Genomic DNA, 19,003 nt, shown 5'->3' with positions numbered 1-19,003 from the left:
TCTAAAATGTCAAATTCAGTTAGGAAGAAAGGGAGAGAATCCTCTACCCTTTCCCTATTCCCTCTGCTCTCTGGTAAAAGTCTAGAAGGTCACACTCAATCAAACTAATTACTTTCTGAATGTGTCTTATTTATTATTAATGGATGGTCAATTTACCTTTTAAGTGGACCCCAAAGATGTTTCAAATCTTTGGCTAGCCAAAGGAAAGATACTCTATCTCCATTAGAAAAAAAAACAAGAAAAACAATCTTTCACACTTTATGAAGGGATAACAGGGTGGCTCATCTTTGTACTTGTTTTTAACACATTAACACCTCATCTCTCTGTTACCTGCCCCCTTCTGTGATTCCATCAATTAGACTGGGTCAAAGGGAATCATCTCCTACCCTCCATCCCTATTCCAGATTCCATTGTGCACAATTCTGAATCTGCATTTTTTATTGTGGAAAGAATTTTAGATTTTGAATTGGTGAATCTTGTTTCTGCTCTTTATTACTATTTACTGTGTTACATTATGTGAGTCATTTAATCTCTCCCTCTCTTTTATAAAACTAAATGGTTTGGACAAAATGAGTTCTAAGCTCTAAATCCTATGTTTAAAACACCTAGAGTAACTGAGTATTCTGGGGATACATTGCATATCCTAATGACTATGGCTAGTTTACAGTAGACATATGTTATTAAATCAATGGAGTTTCCCATACTATCACATAATACACTGAAAAAACCAAATCTGATCTTTTCTGAATAATATGTACACTGAAAATCATGGAATTTTAGCTTATGAATCATTGAATTATATTTTAATCATTGAAACTATATATTAATTGAGTAAATAAAAAATGTTAAAATTTTAAAAATCTGATTAATAGAATCAATATAGACCATTATCTAGGTTCAGTCAGGTTAGCAGGTAATTATTTCAAATTTAAATCTTGGGTTAAATTGCTAATATAAATCAGCTTAAGAAGATGCTTTTAAAAATACTTTCTTAATTTGCTATATAAATATCCTGAGTCTCAAAACTGAAATGAGCATGATAATGATTTTCTTCATATCACACATAATCTTCCCAATACAAAGGACTTTTGTCTTTGCAAATAACATGTTTATTATAATTGTTTTGAAATTAGACTTAAATATTAGATACTTGCAGAATAGGCATCATACTGGTGAACCTAATGCTATGAATTATCCCATGCAAATATGATTTAACCATTTGTTACTTTGAAAACAATCTTTAAAACTGTGAATACTTTGATCCTGAGCATTATAAAGCCATCTTCTAGAGTTGTAGGGGGTCTTATTAGTCAATAGCAGAGGTATTAAACATATAGCAGAACTTAAGTGCCAGTATCAACAAAACAGAACTAAAATAATAAAATCAAAACCAAAGATGGAAGAGGAGTAGAGAGAATACGATACATTATATTATGCAGGAGAAAAGACAGTCAAATATAATTTTTATATAAGCTACATGTTTTAAGTGCAATTAATTTAAATATTTTTATTACCTTTCTTTTCCATATTAGCAGTGTTTCCATTGTGTTTTTGGTAAAGAATTATGGGAAGGAAATAACTGGGAAAAAAAGTTTCTAGCACTTAAGACTTCATTGTTGTGACTATTCTTTATAATGAAGAATTAGATTTAAACTGCAAGCAATTCCAAGCTAATTTATAATATTCCCGAGAGATTATAAGCAACATAAAATAAGTTAGTTGATAGAATAGTAGATTTTTAAAGCTGACTGGGAAATGACTTCTTCATTTTATTAAAGAGGAAACTAAGATGCAGAGAAGGTAAATGATTTTTCCAAGATCACAAGGTAGTGACTATTAGTCAATTAGCTTCAAATCTTCTGACTCCTCATACAGTGTGCTCACAAGGCTAAAACTATTGGGGGTTTTTGTGGTGGTTGTTGTTGTTGTTGTTTATTTAATATTTTCTCCCAGTTGCATTAAAAATATACATTTGTTTCTAAAAAAAATGAGTTCTAGGTTCTCTCCCTTATCCCCACTTACGATTAAGAAATCATTTGTGTAATGATGAATGTTGGAGGGGATGTGGGAAAACTGGGACACTAATACATTGTTGGTGGAGTTGTGAAAGAATCCAGCCATTCTGGAGAGCAATTTGGAATTATGCCCAAAAAGTTATCAAACTGTGCATACCCTTTGATCCAGCATTGCTGCTATTGGGCTTATATCCCAAAGAAATATTGAGGAGAGGAAAGGGACCTGTATGTGCCAAAATGTTTGTGGTAGCTCTTTTTGTAGTGGCTAGAAACTGGAAGATGAATGGATGTCCATCAATTGGAGAATAGTTGGGTAAATTATGGTATATGAAGGTTATGGAATATTATTGCTCTGTAAGAAATGACCAGCAGGAGGAATACAGAGAGGTTGGAGAGACTTACATCAACTGATGCTGAGTGAAAATGAATAGAACCAGAAGATCGCTGTACAGTTCAATGTATGAAGATGTATTCTGATGGAAGTGGATATCTTCAACATAAAGAAGATCCAACTCACTTCCAGTTGATCAATGATGGACAGAGACAACTACACCCAGAGAAGGAACACTGGGAATTGAATGTAAACTGTTAGCACTACTGTCTATCTACCCAGGTTACTTATACCTTTGGAATCTAATACTTAATGTGCAACAAGAAAATTGGATTTACACACATATATTGTATCTAGGTTATTCTGTAACATATGTAAAATGTATGGGATTGCCTGTCATCGGGGGAGGGAGTGGAGGGAGGGAGGGGATAATTTGGAAAAATGAATACAAGGGATAATGTTTAAAAAAATTACTCATGCATATATACTGTCAAAAATTATAAATAAATAAATTTTTAAAAAAAAGAAATCATTTGTGAAGTTATGCAAAACATTTCCACAAAAGTCAAGTTGTGAGGAAAAAAAAAACATAGATGTTAAAACTATTGGAAGTGTTACTAAATATTTCTTACTAATCGTTCCCTCATACCTTCCCCTAATGACAATAATTATATTGAGAGAATGCACGGTTTAATCTTTTTTGACTTTTTCTTTCAAATAGCATTTACAAGAGAAGTTGCTGTAAGACCTATGGAGAGCCATTTATTTCTCTAGTACAAGGAGATGTGTGGGGTGGAACTTTGTCAGTACACAATAATGACTTTTTTTTTTCTTTTTTTTTATTATAACTTTTTACTGACAGTACATATGCAGGGATATATATATATATATATATATATATATATATATATATATATATATATATATATATTTAACAACATTATCCCTTGTACTCACTTCTGTTCCAACTTTTCCCTTCCCTCCCTCCCCCCTCCCCCCCCTCCCCTAGATGGCAGGCAGTCTTATACATGTTAAATAAGTTATTGTATATCTTAGATAGAATATATGTGTGCAGAACCGAACAGTTCTCTGGTTGCACAGGAAGAATTGGATTCAGAAGGTAAAAGTAACCTGGGAAGAAAAACAAAAATGCAAACAGTTCACACTCATTTCCCAGTGTTCCTGCTTTGGGATTCTGTCCGTCATTGATCAATTGGAACTAAATTAGATCTTCTCTTTGTCAAAGATAGCCACTTCCATAGAATACATCCTCGTACAGTATTGTTGTTGAAGTGTATAATGATCTTCTGGTTCTGCTCATTTCACTCTGCATCAGTTCATGTAAGTCTCTCCAAGCCTTTCTGTATTCAAATGATGATTTTCAAACAAATTTCCCTCACCTTCCATAGCATCCTGGTGTTGGCAGATAAGGGTAAGAGAAAGTGGAAAGGATAAAGGAGAAACAGAGCCTGGGGTAGGGAAGGGAGAGAGATAAAGATAGAAGAGAGTGATGATTAACCAGAATTATGATTTGAAGATATTAAGTACAATTGTCAAAGGTGAAAATCACTGATTTAATAGAAAGGATATAAATTAGGGGGTTACTGAATTTGCCAGGGAAAGACAAATTAGATATTTGGAATATATGACACTGAGATAAAAAGGAATTTTTTTTTCACTTTTTTAGTGTTCAAGCTTCATATGATAATGCTACAGATTCTTATCCTGTGTGTGTGTGTGTGTGTGTGTTTTCTTTCTCCTAAGAAGAAATATGTCCCTTTAACTCAAGTGAGTCTAAGTAGTGAAGCTTATAGAAAGAAAAAAATGGAGTTGAAATTCATAATAAGAAAAACAAATCTTCAGTGATCAGATTGAATGAAGAATAAAACAGAGAATTGTTGGTTTGTTTCCGAAATATTTTTGCTCTAAAGAAAGATAGAAAGTAAAGAAAGGATCACTTAATGCCAGAAATGTATGAGAAAATGATTAAAGTATGGATAATCTTGGCTTATGACCAGACTGATTAAGGCAGATTTTAAAATGATAAAGTGGAAAATACAAGTCATATCATTACCAACTTTTCTCCTTCATTTATCTTTCAATTAAGATATTAGTAAGAAGTATTTTTTTTACTTATTCCACAAAAATTATATTTGACCAATAAGCTCGTGAAAATTAAATGTGGGGTACGGGGCTCCATTCAAAAACATCAAACTCAAATAGCACTGCTTTAATTTAGTAGCACATCAAATTATATCCCTAAATTCAATGTTAACTCAATTAATATAGAAAAGTCGCCTAACTATTGCTGCCAATAAGTGGACACCCAATTTTATGGACTACTAGAAAGATTGAAAAGAAGTTGATAATTTAACACTAACTCTCCTGCCTAGGTTATAAACACCAAGGATTTCCCTCTAGAAAGGGCAGACCTCAGAGGATGCCCTTTTGTGTGAAGGAAAGATTCAGTTAGTGGTAGGTTTGGGTTCATTGCCTAGACTAGCATATAGTTTTGGGTCACTGCCAGAATATATTGACTTTTTCCAGATGGTTCTGGGAAATGTTGGGGGAAGAGATAGTTTTGAGGAACTCTTTTATTGAAAAAAAAAAAACAAGTATGAGAAATCTGTCATTTATTTACTGTTATAGTTCTGAGTTCAAAACAAACATTCCTAGAAATGCATGTATCGCGGGTGTACAGAGTAAGACATTTATATAAAGTGGTCCTATCAACCAAAAGGCGTTTATTCAGATGGACTTAACCTCCCCTGCTTCGTTCATAAACAGGGGGAAATGATTGCTGACTTTCCAAGTACAGTTCTGTCTTGTTTATTTCATTTTCTGCCCAGGAGCGAACACTAAGGGGCACCAGAGAATCGAACTGCAGCAATTGCTATCTAGGAGAAATTGACTGCTGCAGAAGTCTTTTCAAACAAACAAACAAAATAAATAAATATATAACTTATTAGAAGCCGGGGGCTAAGTCTGTGAGCAGGATGACTGGGAATTAAAGGGATAAACGCAGAGGTGGGTACAGCTGCAGGAGCTTTACCTCTGGGAATTGAATTCACTAGAGAGTGGGAAAACGCAGCCGCCTCAGTGACACCCCCCACGTCCCCCCACACAATACACCTTTCATAATGAAATATTTAATGAAATATGTTATATTCCATTTTCAGGGCAAGTTTGTTTTCGTATAAAAAAAAAAAGTGGCATATGCATAAAGTCTCGTCCCCCAGGATATAATCAATACACTAAATACGATCCATGCGCAAAGCAGCTCTAATAATTTGATTTTCTTAAATACATACCCAGAGACCTCAGACATTATCTCTGCCCCTTATCTAATGGTTTCATTTTTATTCCCTTCCCTTCCTTGCCCACTCTAAAATTCATTGTCATTTCACAAGGGCTATTGGTTAATAAAATATTTTAAGCAAGTTATACTTATGTGCCCACCTCGGCCCCCCCCCGCCCTCACACACCTTCACAACATCTTTCTAGTTGGGACTAGGAGTTGTTTCAGGTACAGAAAGGAGAGAGGGAATGAGGGGGAGGGGGGAGGGAGGTGCAGCAGAATACAGTGTTACAGGATGCATGGATCCTGCATTTTGACTTTCTTCTGAGAAGGAGGAGCGGAAGGATAAGATAAGGGAACCCCCAGGTTGGGAGGGGGGGGCTGAGGGTGAGCACTACTCCCCCAGTGCTTTTCCCCACCTCTTCCTCCCCTTCCTCCTTTCCTCTCCTCCTTGGGCAGGAGCTGATGCCAATGCGCCAGGATAGAGAGATCTCGGCGCGGGAGGAGATGACGCAAAAGATTGAGCTCCCCCCAAAAAAGTGTTTCTTCAGGACGAAGATGGCGGCAACTTAGCCCAGGGACCAAAGATGACTGTGGCCATCAGCAGGCAAAATCCAGGCAATTCCGCCCAGTGTGCCAGGGGAAAACACGCCGGGCGGCAGCTACAGCAGCAACTAAGTGTTGTCAGCTGCGGCAGCAGCAGCAGTAACAGAAGCAGCAGCGTCAGGAAGTGGAGTAAGAGCAGAATTAGGGGCAGCGGCGGCGGCGGCGGCGGCGGCGGCGGCGGCGGCGGCAGCAGCAGCAGCAGAGGCGGCGGCGGCAGCGGCGGCGGCGGCGGCGGCGGCAGTAGCAGCAGCAGTAGCAGGCGCCACCAGGAAGACCTGCAGCAGCAGCTCACCAGTTAGAGCGCCGGGTGGGGGGTGGGGGGGGAGGGAGAGAGGTTCAGTCGACTTCTGCCAAGGCTCTGGACTAAGGGAGAGAGAAAGAAGAGGAGGAGGAGGAAAAGGAGGAGGAGGAAAAGAAGGAAAAGGAAAAGAAGAAGGAGGAAGAGAAGGAGGAGGAGGAAGAAGAAAAGGAAGAGAGGAAGAGGAGGAGGAGGGGAGAAGCTCTCTTTGCCTTCAATCGGCTGCAGGAAAGCGGCATGCAGCTGTCAGGGGATAGCGGGATTTTCTCAAGAGAGCGATGGGGAACCGCGGTCTGACAATGCCTGGGTGAGAGGAGAAACGAGCTAACCAACCAACCCCACACCTCCACCACCACCACCACCACACCAGTATCTCCTCCTCCACCTTCACCACCACCAACTACTACCGCCACCACCACCACTACCACCACCACCACCACCACCATCCCTCCTTCCTTCCTTCCTTCCTTCCTTCCTTCCTTCCTTCCTTCCTTCCTTCCTTCCTTCCTTCCTTCCTTCCTTCCTTCCTTCCTTCCTTCCTCCTCCTCCTTCTCTCCTCTCTCTCTCTCTCTCTCTCTCTCTCTCTCTCTCTCTCTCTCTCTCTCTCTCTCTCTCTCTCTCTCTCTCTCTCTCTCTCTCTCCTCTGCTCTATCTGCATCATTGTTTCCCACTGTACAGTGGATGGAGTCTGACTGATGATTAGCTTTCATGCAAGTCAGATCTACCTACAGAACCTGACATTTCTGTAGGAAAAAGAAAAAGAAGAAAAAAGAAGAGAGAGAGAGAGAGAGAGAGAGAGAGAGAGAGAGAGAGAGAGAGAGAGAGAGAGAGAGAGAGAGAGAGAGAGAGAGAGAGAGAGAGAGAGAGAGAGAGAGAGACGGGAGGAGGGGATAAGAAAATTAAACCCTTTAAGTCAATGCATATTGTGGTGACTCTGGCACAGGAGCCCTCACGGTGGAGTCGGCCAGGGCTGTGCGTTCCCAAAATATGACCAGGGGTGCTTGGATGTGTCGGCAGTATGATGACGGCTTAAAAATCTGGTTTGCAGCACCCCGAGAGAACGAGAAACCGTTCACTGATTCAGAGAGGGCTCAGAAATGGCGACTGTCTCTGGCATCTCTCTTGTTTTTCACAGTCCTGCTCTCTGATCACTTGTGGTTCTGCGCCGAGGCGAAACTGACCAGAACCCGAGACAAGGAGCATCATCATCAGCAACAGCATCAACAGCAACAGCAGCGGCAGCAGGAGCAGCAACAGCAGCGGCAGCAGCAGCAGCAACAGCAGCAGCAGCAGCAGCGGCAGCAGGAGCCCTCCTGGCCAGCGCTATATACTAGCATGGGGGAGTCCTCGCCTACCGTACAGGCACACAGACTCCTCTCCTCCTCCTCATCACCCACCCTCCCCCCCTCTCCCAGCAGCAGCGGGAGCAGCAGCCGCGGCGGCAACGGCGGCGGTAGCAGCAGTAGCGGCCACAGCAGCAGAGGACAAAATAATCAGAACAAGGCTATTTTTCTAGGAAACTCTACTAAACCTCTGTGGCGCCTGGAGACGTGTTACCCTGAGGCCGCTTCCTCAGGCCAGTGTTTCATAGTTGAGGATGCGGACTCCGTGTGCCAGAGAAACTGGAGTCAGGTAGTAGAAGAGGAACCCCAGCAGCAGGTGACAGGGAAGCATAAAACTCCTCACTTGAAGGATTTCTACCTTCCCTTTTGTAATTCCTATACATTTTGGGAGCTGTTCTCTGGGTTGTCCAATCCGGACTCTTTGAACTGTAGTCTGGACGTGGTGCTCCAGGGGGACAAGAAGAGGACGAGCTGCAGGCAGTGCGTTGAGGCTTACCAACGCTACGACCACCATGCTCAGGAGAAATACGATGAGTTTGAGCTTGTGCTCAAGAAATATTTACAATCGGATGAGTACTCGGTGAAATCATGTCCTAAGGATTGTAAGGTAGGATCGATGGTTTTTTCTTCTACTCTTTTATGTGCTATTACTTTAGACTTTTTGTATTTAGTTCCTTTCTGGTTTATTTTACTTCTGATTATGGTAATTCGAAAGGCTGCCAAACATAGGAATCGTCTGGTAGTCTAATGCAACAGGATTCTTTTAAAGAACTCAGAAATCTTCATTTTCTAGAATAATAGAATTCTACATTTATACAATTTGTTTAAACTCTGTTGCCTTCTCTGATCGTTTCAGTGAGGAAGCAGTGGTAGGGACTAGATACCACAGAGTAAAACTAGTTACAAGAAAAAAGTAAAGTGGTGTGTGTGTGTGTGTGTGTGTGTGTGTGTGTGTGTGTGTGTGTGAATTCAGGCATGAGTTTCCACAAGAACTGTCTTACTGTGGCATTCTAAAGTTGTTCTTGTGAGATAAAAGTAGTGGTTGTTGACATTCAGTTAAGATGAAAAGACAAATTCAGTATAGTGCTTATGGATATGTTTCTCGTTGGATGAAATGCTGGACTTGTCTGCTAGAGGCTAATTAACCTTCTTAACTCCCCAAGTTTCTTTGAAAATTCTTTGATAATAGTAGCTTTGCTGTATCAGGATGCTCTCCAGAATTCTTATAAGAAAACTGCTTTATATTATAAATTAGTATTTACTGATCCCCATTTAAAGATCCCCCCCCCCCCGACGGTTGAATAGAGGTCTGGAAATATTTGTTGGTTGTCAGGCCTCATCAATTTTCAGTTTAAGTGCAAGCAGTAGAAAAAAAAAAAATCTTGTATGTGTGTCCTATCTGGGAAGAGTATCGCTATCCAAGGTGCTGAAGCTGAAAGTAGCTCAAGGACTCCAGTGGATATAAACAGATACTGCAGTGACCTTTGGTAGGGATATAATGATGACCGAATCTCAATAAGCTTCATTGTTATGTACTGAAATTAACCCTTCTTACCTGAACAATATAAGTTTTTTTTAATTCTATTTTCATTAGAAAACAGAAAGTAATTTAAATTTTAGAGCAGTACTGTTTTTTTTTTTTTTTTTTTTTTCCTTCTTTGACTGTGATGATCCACCACAACAGGACCTGAAAAAGTATAGACAGGGGCAGTACCTGGAATGAGAGTTTTTTTTCTAGATATAATTGCAGCCCACCTTTTATTTGGTATGAATTGTCTACTATCTTAGTAACTAGACTAAACCAAAATAAATCTTGTTCTGGCTATGTTCAGGCTATGTTCAGCATCCTGGGCTGAACTTCTCTTAAAGTGGGAGGCCTGTGGTGATCAAAATAAACTAAAGGTAGGGTTTTCCCAGAAGTTACCTTTTTAAGGTCAATAGAAGGACCTGTGTTTCTCAGACTCTGAGAATTATAGTGAAACCTTAGGGATGGGGTGGGGGAGAGAAGACATTATTATTGGATGCTTTCTTCTACAATATCCTATTTACTGGGACAAAGAAAAATAAATGGACAGAAGAGAAGAATCCAAAACAAGATCTGGAGTTTTGAAAATATTTTTAAGCATTTCAAGCATGAGTGATGCCTTCAGAAGAGTTTTAATCATGACTCTCTCATTTACATGAACCACACTTTGCATGTTGAATTAATACATATTTCATTCTTTTCTCTGATTATTACAACTGAAACTCTTTAAACACATTTAACACATAGGTTGTGTTAATTCACAGACTAAGAAGGCTGTTTGGATGAAAGCACATTTCTTTTGCGTTAAATAAATTCTCAATTTTTACATGTCTGTACAGTTATAGGGCAAGTTCTTAGATGCTTTTCATTCTTTAAATGCCTTATCACCACTATAGCAGATGAAATGTTTTACACATGTGACTTTATGGGAAAAGGGTTATTATAAGTAAAAATAAAAGTCAACCTTGTGATGGTATGTTTTATTTCATAACTTTTTTTTAATGGTTGGCTTATGGTATAACAGGGGGTGAGGGAACTCAGACCTGAAAAGATATACATGGGAAAGTTGCAACTACATCAATTCACCTTCAGGTAAATTTCCTTCAAATTGAATGTGGAAAAGGCAATGGAAAGTTTATTTTCATCACCATCATCACTACACAGACATATAAATATGCACAGCATACTATATAATAAATCACTTTGGCCGTGACTTGATATTTCTACAGGATACTCTTAATGATGATATTTTTATTATAGTTAAATTTAGTAAATACCAATTATTGATGAAAAAGGAATTTGGGATGTTTTCAAAATAAATACATTGATATTAAAATTGTCCTAAATATTTTGCCATGGTAGACCATATATAAAGAAATATATATATCATATATGCCTTACAAAACAAACCTTAACTGTAAAAAATTCTTTAAAAGTTTAAGATATTTTTTTCTAAACATTACATTAAAACGTGCCTATAATTGTGTGGAAATTATTATTAAATTTAACATACAGGCCATGTATTATTATATGTAAGCATAATAGATTATATTAATACTTATTTTTATATAACTAAGCAGCCATGTTATGTTAAACTTAAATATACTTCTTTAAGTCACATCATATAAATTCATTTAAAAATCAATGTTCATTATTTTATTCATTTTTACCAAAACCAATACCATTTTCACCAACTACCAATAATACAAGCTCTAAACAATAGCATATTCAATTTTTAAAAGAGACTAAATCTTAGATTTGAAGAAAAAGAAATTTCACCCTATTTTTTCCTGAAGTTGTGATATGTTATCACTATGTAATTTTTATGACTCTGTTTTGATAGCACCAAATTGGGAATCACAGATGACCAAGATTCCTTGTTAGAAGAAATACAAAAATAAGTTCTTTTTACTATAGTAAACATTTATCTACAAGATGCTTTGCTATCAAAATAAATTGTTTACACATATGAAAGTTTTTGATGTTTGAAGAAAGTAGCTGCCTTTGTAAAACAAATAAAAAGAACATTTTTACATGGATCAATATATTGATAAATATGGAACTGACAGAAACAATTATCTATATTATTGTTGTTACTGTTTTCATTATGCTTTATGCAAGAATTCAATTGAGTAACAAAACATAACTGTTATTATCCTGTGAAATTCTGTACCATTCAAAAATCATACTAGACAGGAGAATTCATTAGAGAGGAGAATACCTCAAACTAATGATACATGCAGAATTTACATGTACATATTACCTTAATATATTTTAAATTTTGTTTTATAATAATATATTTTTCTTTAATGTTATAGTCTAATACCTTTTTAACATGCCTGCAATTGTATGCCAGGTATAAAAATGATTTTTTTAAGGAATTATTGATTTTAAAATTAGAATGAAGCTTTTATACCCAGTGATTCCCTCTTCATTTACATGGTAGTTAATGAGCTTGAGTTATATATTTACATTTGAACCAGAGAATGGCATAGTGTCATATCTGGATTAGTTCTTGCAAAGCCATATTCTTTACCAGTGGTCAGTATTTGTAGGTTTTATAGGATTTTCTTTTTGCATTTCAAGTAGAAGCACATTGTGATGCCTCTTTAGATTTCTCGGAAACTGTCTCAGATTATAGTTTTGATTTATTACATGAATATTATGTATGTGAGTCATGGCACTTGAGATGTCATCATATTTCAGTAGTATGATTTACCTTGATTATTTCAGTAAACTGGAAAAAATACTGGCCAGGGCTGGATTTAGAATACAAAAAACTCATTTTGTATCTAGGTTTTTCTTTGCATTTTGATTGGATGATTAAGGTCTCTGAATCTAAAATTCTATGTTCTACATGAAAATAGTATGCACATAGACTTTCAGCTTGTTAACAAATATTTTGAGCTCTGATAAGGTCACAGTAGCATATATCATTCATTCTTCTTGATATACTGGCTGTTTTTAAAATTTATGGTACAGCTTCAATCAATCTTTGAATTAATGTGGTTCTTTTAAAATTTAATTAGCCCTTTGGGTTTTTTGGAACTTTTTTTACAGAATAAATCAGCTTAGTTTTAAATTACTCTATTTGCATTATTAATGCTATCAAATTAACTATTTTGGTCCATTTTCTTTTCCTCATTATTCTATGGATTTAAAGTTAAAATTATGTTTATGATTAACAAAATCTTTACTGGTTGGTTTTTAAAAATATTATGTGTGTTTTTTTATATGGGGGAAATCTAGGTTTTACTTTTGAGCTAGAAATCTTTTCAGAATAAAGAGAAAGTATGAATACTTAAATGCTTGAAAATTTGGTCATAATAGTATTTTCTAGGACATAAGAAATAATATACTTAAATTTTTGATTTTATTGCATGTTTTTGTTTTCCTTTGAAAACTACTTTTATTAACTTATGGTACTAGTTCACATATTCAAGGTGATTTGAAGAACTGAAGTAAAGTAATTTAATAACTCTTACCTACTTATTTTATTTTTCTTTACCTACTCATTTTTGTGTGTTTCTTGCCATGATTAAATAGCTAGGTTACTGCCTCAATTTTCTATTTCTATACATTCTATGTATGTATTTTTATTTCTACTAGGTGCATATATTTATATAAAATGGTTATCTGATTTATATATCAATTTTAAAATATATAATATTTCAATTGATCCATGGTCTCATCAATGTTAGATCCCTCTGTAGTCATATAGATGGTAACCAATTCTCTCTATGTGTTCATTAAAATGGAATAAATAGATGGACCTTGTAAAGATATTTCTCTAAGTCTTTGTACACCAGATGTTGATCTAACCAGTATGGGAGATCCTTCTATTTCTGATCTTTCAATGGAGTAGATTAGCTCCATATCATCATTTAACAAGTGAGAAGCATAAGAAAACAATAAAAGTGGTAGACATAAGAAGTCATTTAGGAATTGGAAGTAAAGCTATAGAAAAAAGTGAAAACAATGGTTGGAAGCTGGTAGGAGAGGCCATGCTAAAAAATATGTGAACTTTGAGAAAAAGAATGACTGTGTGTCACAATTGTGTACATACATTATTGTCTAGTAGCAGCAAAACTTTGGATAATGTATGAAAGAATACATAGTAATTGGGAGCTAGATGAATTGTAGGTGATAACATAGCAAGGGAATAGGGCAAGTAAAGTTTGTATTTTGCAGGATTGTGTTATTCAGATGATACATATTTAATAGATTGACATAATAAAAAGGGATTCATTGCCAGCAAACACTGATCAACATGAGTGATGGACAGGAGAGAAGTTTCATTTTAGTTCCATGGTCAAATCAAAGGATATATTCATCTTGATTATTAAGTAGTGCTAAAACAGAACCCAAGCAGTGTACTTCCAATTGCCTTTCCTTCCTTGCTTGTATCTATTGAAAAGTTCAATACATTTTAACTTTTTGAATATTTTTAAGTTTGAAGAGAAATCCTCTTGTGTTTCTGTGAATGAATGACTACATACCCTACATACTACATACTACATACATACATGATTATATTTCACATTCCTCAGTTCCAATCACTCACATATCATTGGAAAAACAAGTCATTCATATTTTCCACTGATAATCATTCTGTAGAGATTGGTAACATCTCAACCCACTCTATAAAATCTAAGGTCAACTGGCTAATATATTGATACATTTCTGTGGATGTGAACTGCTATGTGTTCACATACTGATAACCAACTTTACTTGGGAATTGATTTCTAAATGGCCTACCATTTCATGCTATGTATACAAGTGATTTTTACTTAACTATTGTTTGTTATTAATTCTACCAATCATAAATCTTTTTCAGAATTAGAAAGTTTAGTTTTCTTTACCAACAAGCAAATTAATTCATAGTGCCAATAACAAAGTATATTTTGGATTTTTTTTTCAGTTTTAACTTATTCTATTACTTTAATTTTACAGTTTCAAAATGCAGTAATCACTACACATAATGTTTACAATATTCTCTTGGTAAGAAAGAGTCTCAGATCCATTTCCTTTGCAAAAGGAAGAAAATGTCTGGTTAAGATGACTTAACTGTAACATTAGCTAATTCTTTTGGAGAGGAAATTCCTTTGGATTCATGAATTTATGATGAAAGTCTCCTTAAACTTTTCTCTATAGTAAAAAAAAATCCTGCAAAGGATACTATTAAATCTTCAAATATCATCATGTAAAACCTATAAGACATGGCAGATGGCAGTACCATAGTTTCAGATGTGGGTATGAAGGCTGTGATATATACACTGAGCTGAAAAGAGTCAAGAATGCAGGGCATATTATACCTTACTAAAATGAGGCAGTGAATTTGTAGTTTGGAATTTGGAGTTTTATGGGTTCAAATGGCAGTTCTGCTCCTTATCATGTGTGTCACTGCCAAATTATTTCACCTTTGTGGACCTCAGTTTCCTCATCCATGAAATGAAGGAACTGAACTAAATGATTTGTTAAGATTGCTTTCATTTCTAAATCCTAGGATGCTTAATGTGGACTAGAGGAAGTAACCAATTATCCATATCCCAAAGGTTTCTTCCATCTTATATTGGACAGATATAAGATTTAAAGAAAGAAGGAGGGGATTTATTTCATTTCACATATTAGTGAAGCAATCCTACAGGTTAGCTATCATCTACTGTTTTATCTTTATGTAAGTCAGAGAGCCAATCCTAAACACGATTGTTAAGTGTTAATAGAATTAGATTTCAGGGACCTTTTGCTTTGTTTTCTGTGCTTCCACTCCTCCTTTGTAGTTCCTATTTCCTTAAATTCTTAATGGTCCTATTCTTTCTCCAAGCTCCTTTATTTGCTCTTCGTTGCTGTCACAACTCACCTGTTACTTCCCTGAAAAACCTCCCTTTTCTAGCACCTCATCCTAGGAATTATAACATAAAGAGGGTTAAACATATATGGATATGACTTCTGATAAGGATAGATAGGATTTAGGAGCTTTATTTTAAGAGATTAGATTATATATAATAATGAATAGTTTAAAGATAGTGTACAATAATGTAGGCATCAGAAAACAGTGAATTGGTAGGGGAAGAGTAACAATCTATGGAAACTTAAAGATTTTAAGAAGGCATTGTCTGCTTCATTTTTTTCAGTGATCTTGTATAATTTAAGCTAAAAGTGTGTACATACTTGGCCATTTTGATAGTCATAATTTTTATGTCTAAGTATGGATATTGATGATTCTAATTTTATGTGAGGATGTTTTTTCTTTTCTTTTCTTTTTTTAAAGCACATAATTATATTGTAGCACTCTTTCTTGGCACTCTCTTTTAGACTCCATTCACATAGATAGTTTAGGGACCCAGAAACAGTTAATTAGATTCTAAGGATAACCTTAAGAAGGTTGGGATTCTAATATTATCGCTTATGAATGCCTTTTTATGTAGCTCTTGGCCAAATATCAATTTACCAGTTGATACAAATAATTTTTACCAAGAAATACTGAACAAAGAGGTATATTAAGAACAGAAATTCCAAATCATCTTCCAACTTAAAGAATGGAATGTCAATATTCTCCTTTTTGCATTCTCTTAGTTTCTAGGAAGAATGAGCTCTAGTAATTGGAGGTGTACTCTCCCCCTCTTGTCCACACAAACTCTCTCACACACAAGATCCCTGGGAAAACTGGATTTAATTTGGAGTATTAAAAGACTGATAGAGAACTGAGGCATTCATATTAATAAAACACATATAGCCAAGAAGATTCTAACTCTGATAGACCTTTTTTCTCTGTACCCGCCAACTTCACTTCTGAGTGTGATGTATGTGTGATGGACAAGACACTCACTTCCTTAGTTGGGTTAACTCCCTGAAGAACCTATTACCTGGTTGGTTCACTGTTGGTTGGTATTAACTAATTTACTTATCAGGGATAATTCTTAATTCTGCTTCTGACTCTGATGGTTTTTGCTATTGGCTCCAGTGTTGAGGAAACTTCAGATAACTCTTGTTGTTGTCCACAAAATCATTCTATCTTCACATCCTTATTCAACCAATATCAGAAAATCAAAACACACACACAAATTCAGAGAAAGAGAGAGAGAGAGAGAGAGAGAGAGAGACAGACAGAAAGACAGAGAGAGAGACAGAGAGAGAGACAGAGAGAGAGAGACAGAGAGAAAGAGAGAGAGAGAGAAAAAAGAGAGAGAAAGAGAGACAGAGAGAGAGACAGAGACAGAGAGAGACAGAGACGAGAGAGAGAGAGAGACAGAGAGAGACAGAGAGAAAGAGAGAGAGAGAGAAAAAAAGAGAGAGAAAGAGAGACAGAGAGAGAGAGAGAGAGAGAGAGACAGAGACGAGAGAGAGAGAGAGAGAGAGAGAGAGAGAGAGAGAGAGAGAGAGAGAGAGAGAGAAAGAGAGAGAGAGAGAGAAGAGAAAGAGTCAGGCAAACAAAGAGTTTGAGGATGAAAGGTGGACATAAGACAATCAGTCACCAGCATTACTATCCTCTAACCCAGAGATTTTGAGCAGTTCTTCCTTACTCAAAAATAGCCAGAGAAGAGGGAATTAAAGGAAGGGTGGGCAATCCAATCTTTTTGGTTATAATTAAATATATTTAAAAATAGGTTGGACTTCACTTTTTAATTTTCATACATTTGTTTCATCTTTTTTGTTCCAGTAGTAAGAAATTAAACTTAGGTTTCTAGCAGACTAATAGGCCTAAATCAAAGTCCCTTTAGGTTGTTATATTCCCAACTATGACAATAGTTTGCTTATAGAATTGCAGAGAATAATATCAATATTTGATAGATACTAAAAATAAGAAATCCATTATGCTACTTCAAATGAATGTGAAATAGTAAATTGACTTCTTAATATGAAATCATAAACAACAGCATATATAAATATGTTGTTTTAGACTATCTTCATTACAGGAGGATTTTCTTGGGGGAATTGATATATTCATAGAAATCAACTTTTATTAAAAATGTTTTTCTTTGTCATAAAGAAATCTAAAAACAAATTCTAATTTTAATTCAAGATTTTCTATCATTCTTTTATTTCTGTATTTTACAGTGTCTACAAATATTCAAAAATAACTTTTCGTAAGTGTAAGTGTGAAATCCCCTTGTAAAATTTCTTACTTACCATTTTAATAATAAGCAACATTCATTTACCATGCACTTAAAAATAGGCTGTATTTTCAATAGTAATAGCTGATTTTGATGCATTTTGTAATATAATATATAGATAGAGGGGTATATAACATATTTAGGTCTCTACAATGAAATGGAAATCTAATAAAAATTAAGACTAAGATTAACTTTGATAAGTTGATATATAAGTGGTTTCAGGGATGTAGGTATTTTTTCCCCTACTGATCATCAAATTCCTCCTTTATTTTTCATCCTGTGTAATTCTTACTCATCTTTACTCATAATCTTTTAGTGAGAATTTACCCCGTTCTACAAATGTCTTATTCTCACATCAATAGACCTCTAATCTCTTTTAAAAAAACATTTTAAAAATTAATTTTATAATTATAACTTTTTTTGACAGTACATATGCATGGGTAACTTTTTACATTATCCCTTATACTCCCTTCTGTTCCAAATTTTCCCTCCTTCCCTCCACCCCTCCCCTAGATGGCAGGCATTCCCATACATGTTAAATATGATATACTATAACATATCCTAGATACAATATATGTGTTAAGATCTGAATTTTTTGTTGCACAGGAAAAATTGAATTCAGAAGGTTAAAAATAACTTGGGAAGAAAAACAAAAATGAAAACAGTTTACACTCATTTCCCAGTGTTCCTTCTCTGGGTGTAGCTGATTCTGTCCATCATTTATCAATTGGATCTGAGTTAGATCTTCTCTTTGTTGAAGATATCCACTTCCATCAGAATACATCCTCATACAGTATTGTTGTTGAAGTGTATAATGATCTCCTGGTTCTGCTCATTTCACTCAACATCAGTTCATGTAAGTCTCTCCAAGCCTCTCTGTATTCATCCTGCTGGTCATTTCTTACAGAACAATAATATTCCATATCATTTATATACCATAATTTACCCAACCATTCTCCAATTGATGGGCACCCATTCATTTTCCAGTTTCTAGCCACTACAAAAAGGGCTTCCACAAACATTTTTGCACATACAGGTCCCTTTCCCTTCTTTAGTATTTCTTTGGGTTATACACCCAGTAGTAGCACTGCTGGATCAAAGGGTATGCATAGTTTGATAACTTTTGGGGCATAATTCCAGATTGCTCTCCAGAATGATTGGATTCTTTCACAACTCCACCAACAATGCATCAGTGTCCCAGTTTTCCCACATCCTCTCCAACATTCATCATTATTTGTTTCTGTCATCTTAGCCAATCTGATAGGTGTGTAGTGGTATCTCAGAGTTGTCTTAACTTTTATTTTTCTGATCAAAGTGATTTGGAACACTCTTTCAAATGAGTGGAAATAGTTTCAATTTCATCAATAGACCTCTAATCTCATCAGCAAGAACACATGATTTAAAGCATCCATGCTCTCTAATGATGTAATTCCTGTCTATGATTTTCTATAAAACACTTAAGGAAGACTTTTC

At 35.8% G+C, this 19,003-nt stretch overlaps 1 protein-coding gene across 2 annotated transcripts in view; it reads left to right on the top strand.

The window, feature by feature from the left end:
• The first annotated feature begins 7,355 nt into the window (after window positions 1-7,355).
• The window catches only part of NALF1 (NALCN channel auxiliary factor 1), a 710,740-nt gene continuing 699,092 nt past the window's right edge, over window positions 7,356-19,003 (top strand). The window contains exon 1 of one of the 2 annotated variants that reach the window (XM_074299502.1): window positions 7,356-8,498. In XM_074299502.1, coding sequence (XP_074155603.1) covers window positions 7,536-8,498 — 963 coding nt within the window. In that variant the 5' untranslated portion in view covers window positions 7,356-7,535. The remainder of the gene's footprint in view (window positions 8,499-19,003) is intronic. The other variant, XM_074299501.1, reaches the window with a different exon arrangement.

The sequence above is a fragment of the Sminthopsis crassicaudata genome, chromosome 3, assembly GCF_048593235.1.
Source record: "Sminthopsis crassicaudata isolate SCR6 chromosome 3, ASM4859323v1, whole genome shotgun sequence".
In the NCBI taxonomy this organism is placed as follows: domain Eukaryota; kingdom Metazoa; phylum Chordata; class Mammalia; order Dasyuromorphia; family Dasyuridae; genus Sminthopsis; species Sminthopsis crassicaudata.
Note: the sequence above shows the minus strand (reverse complement) of the source record. Positions and strands in the feature narration are given on the sequence as shown.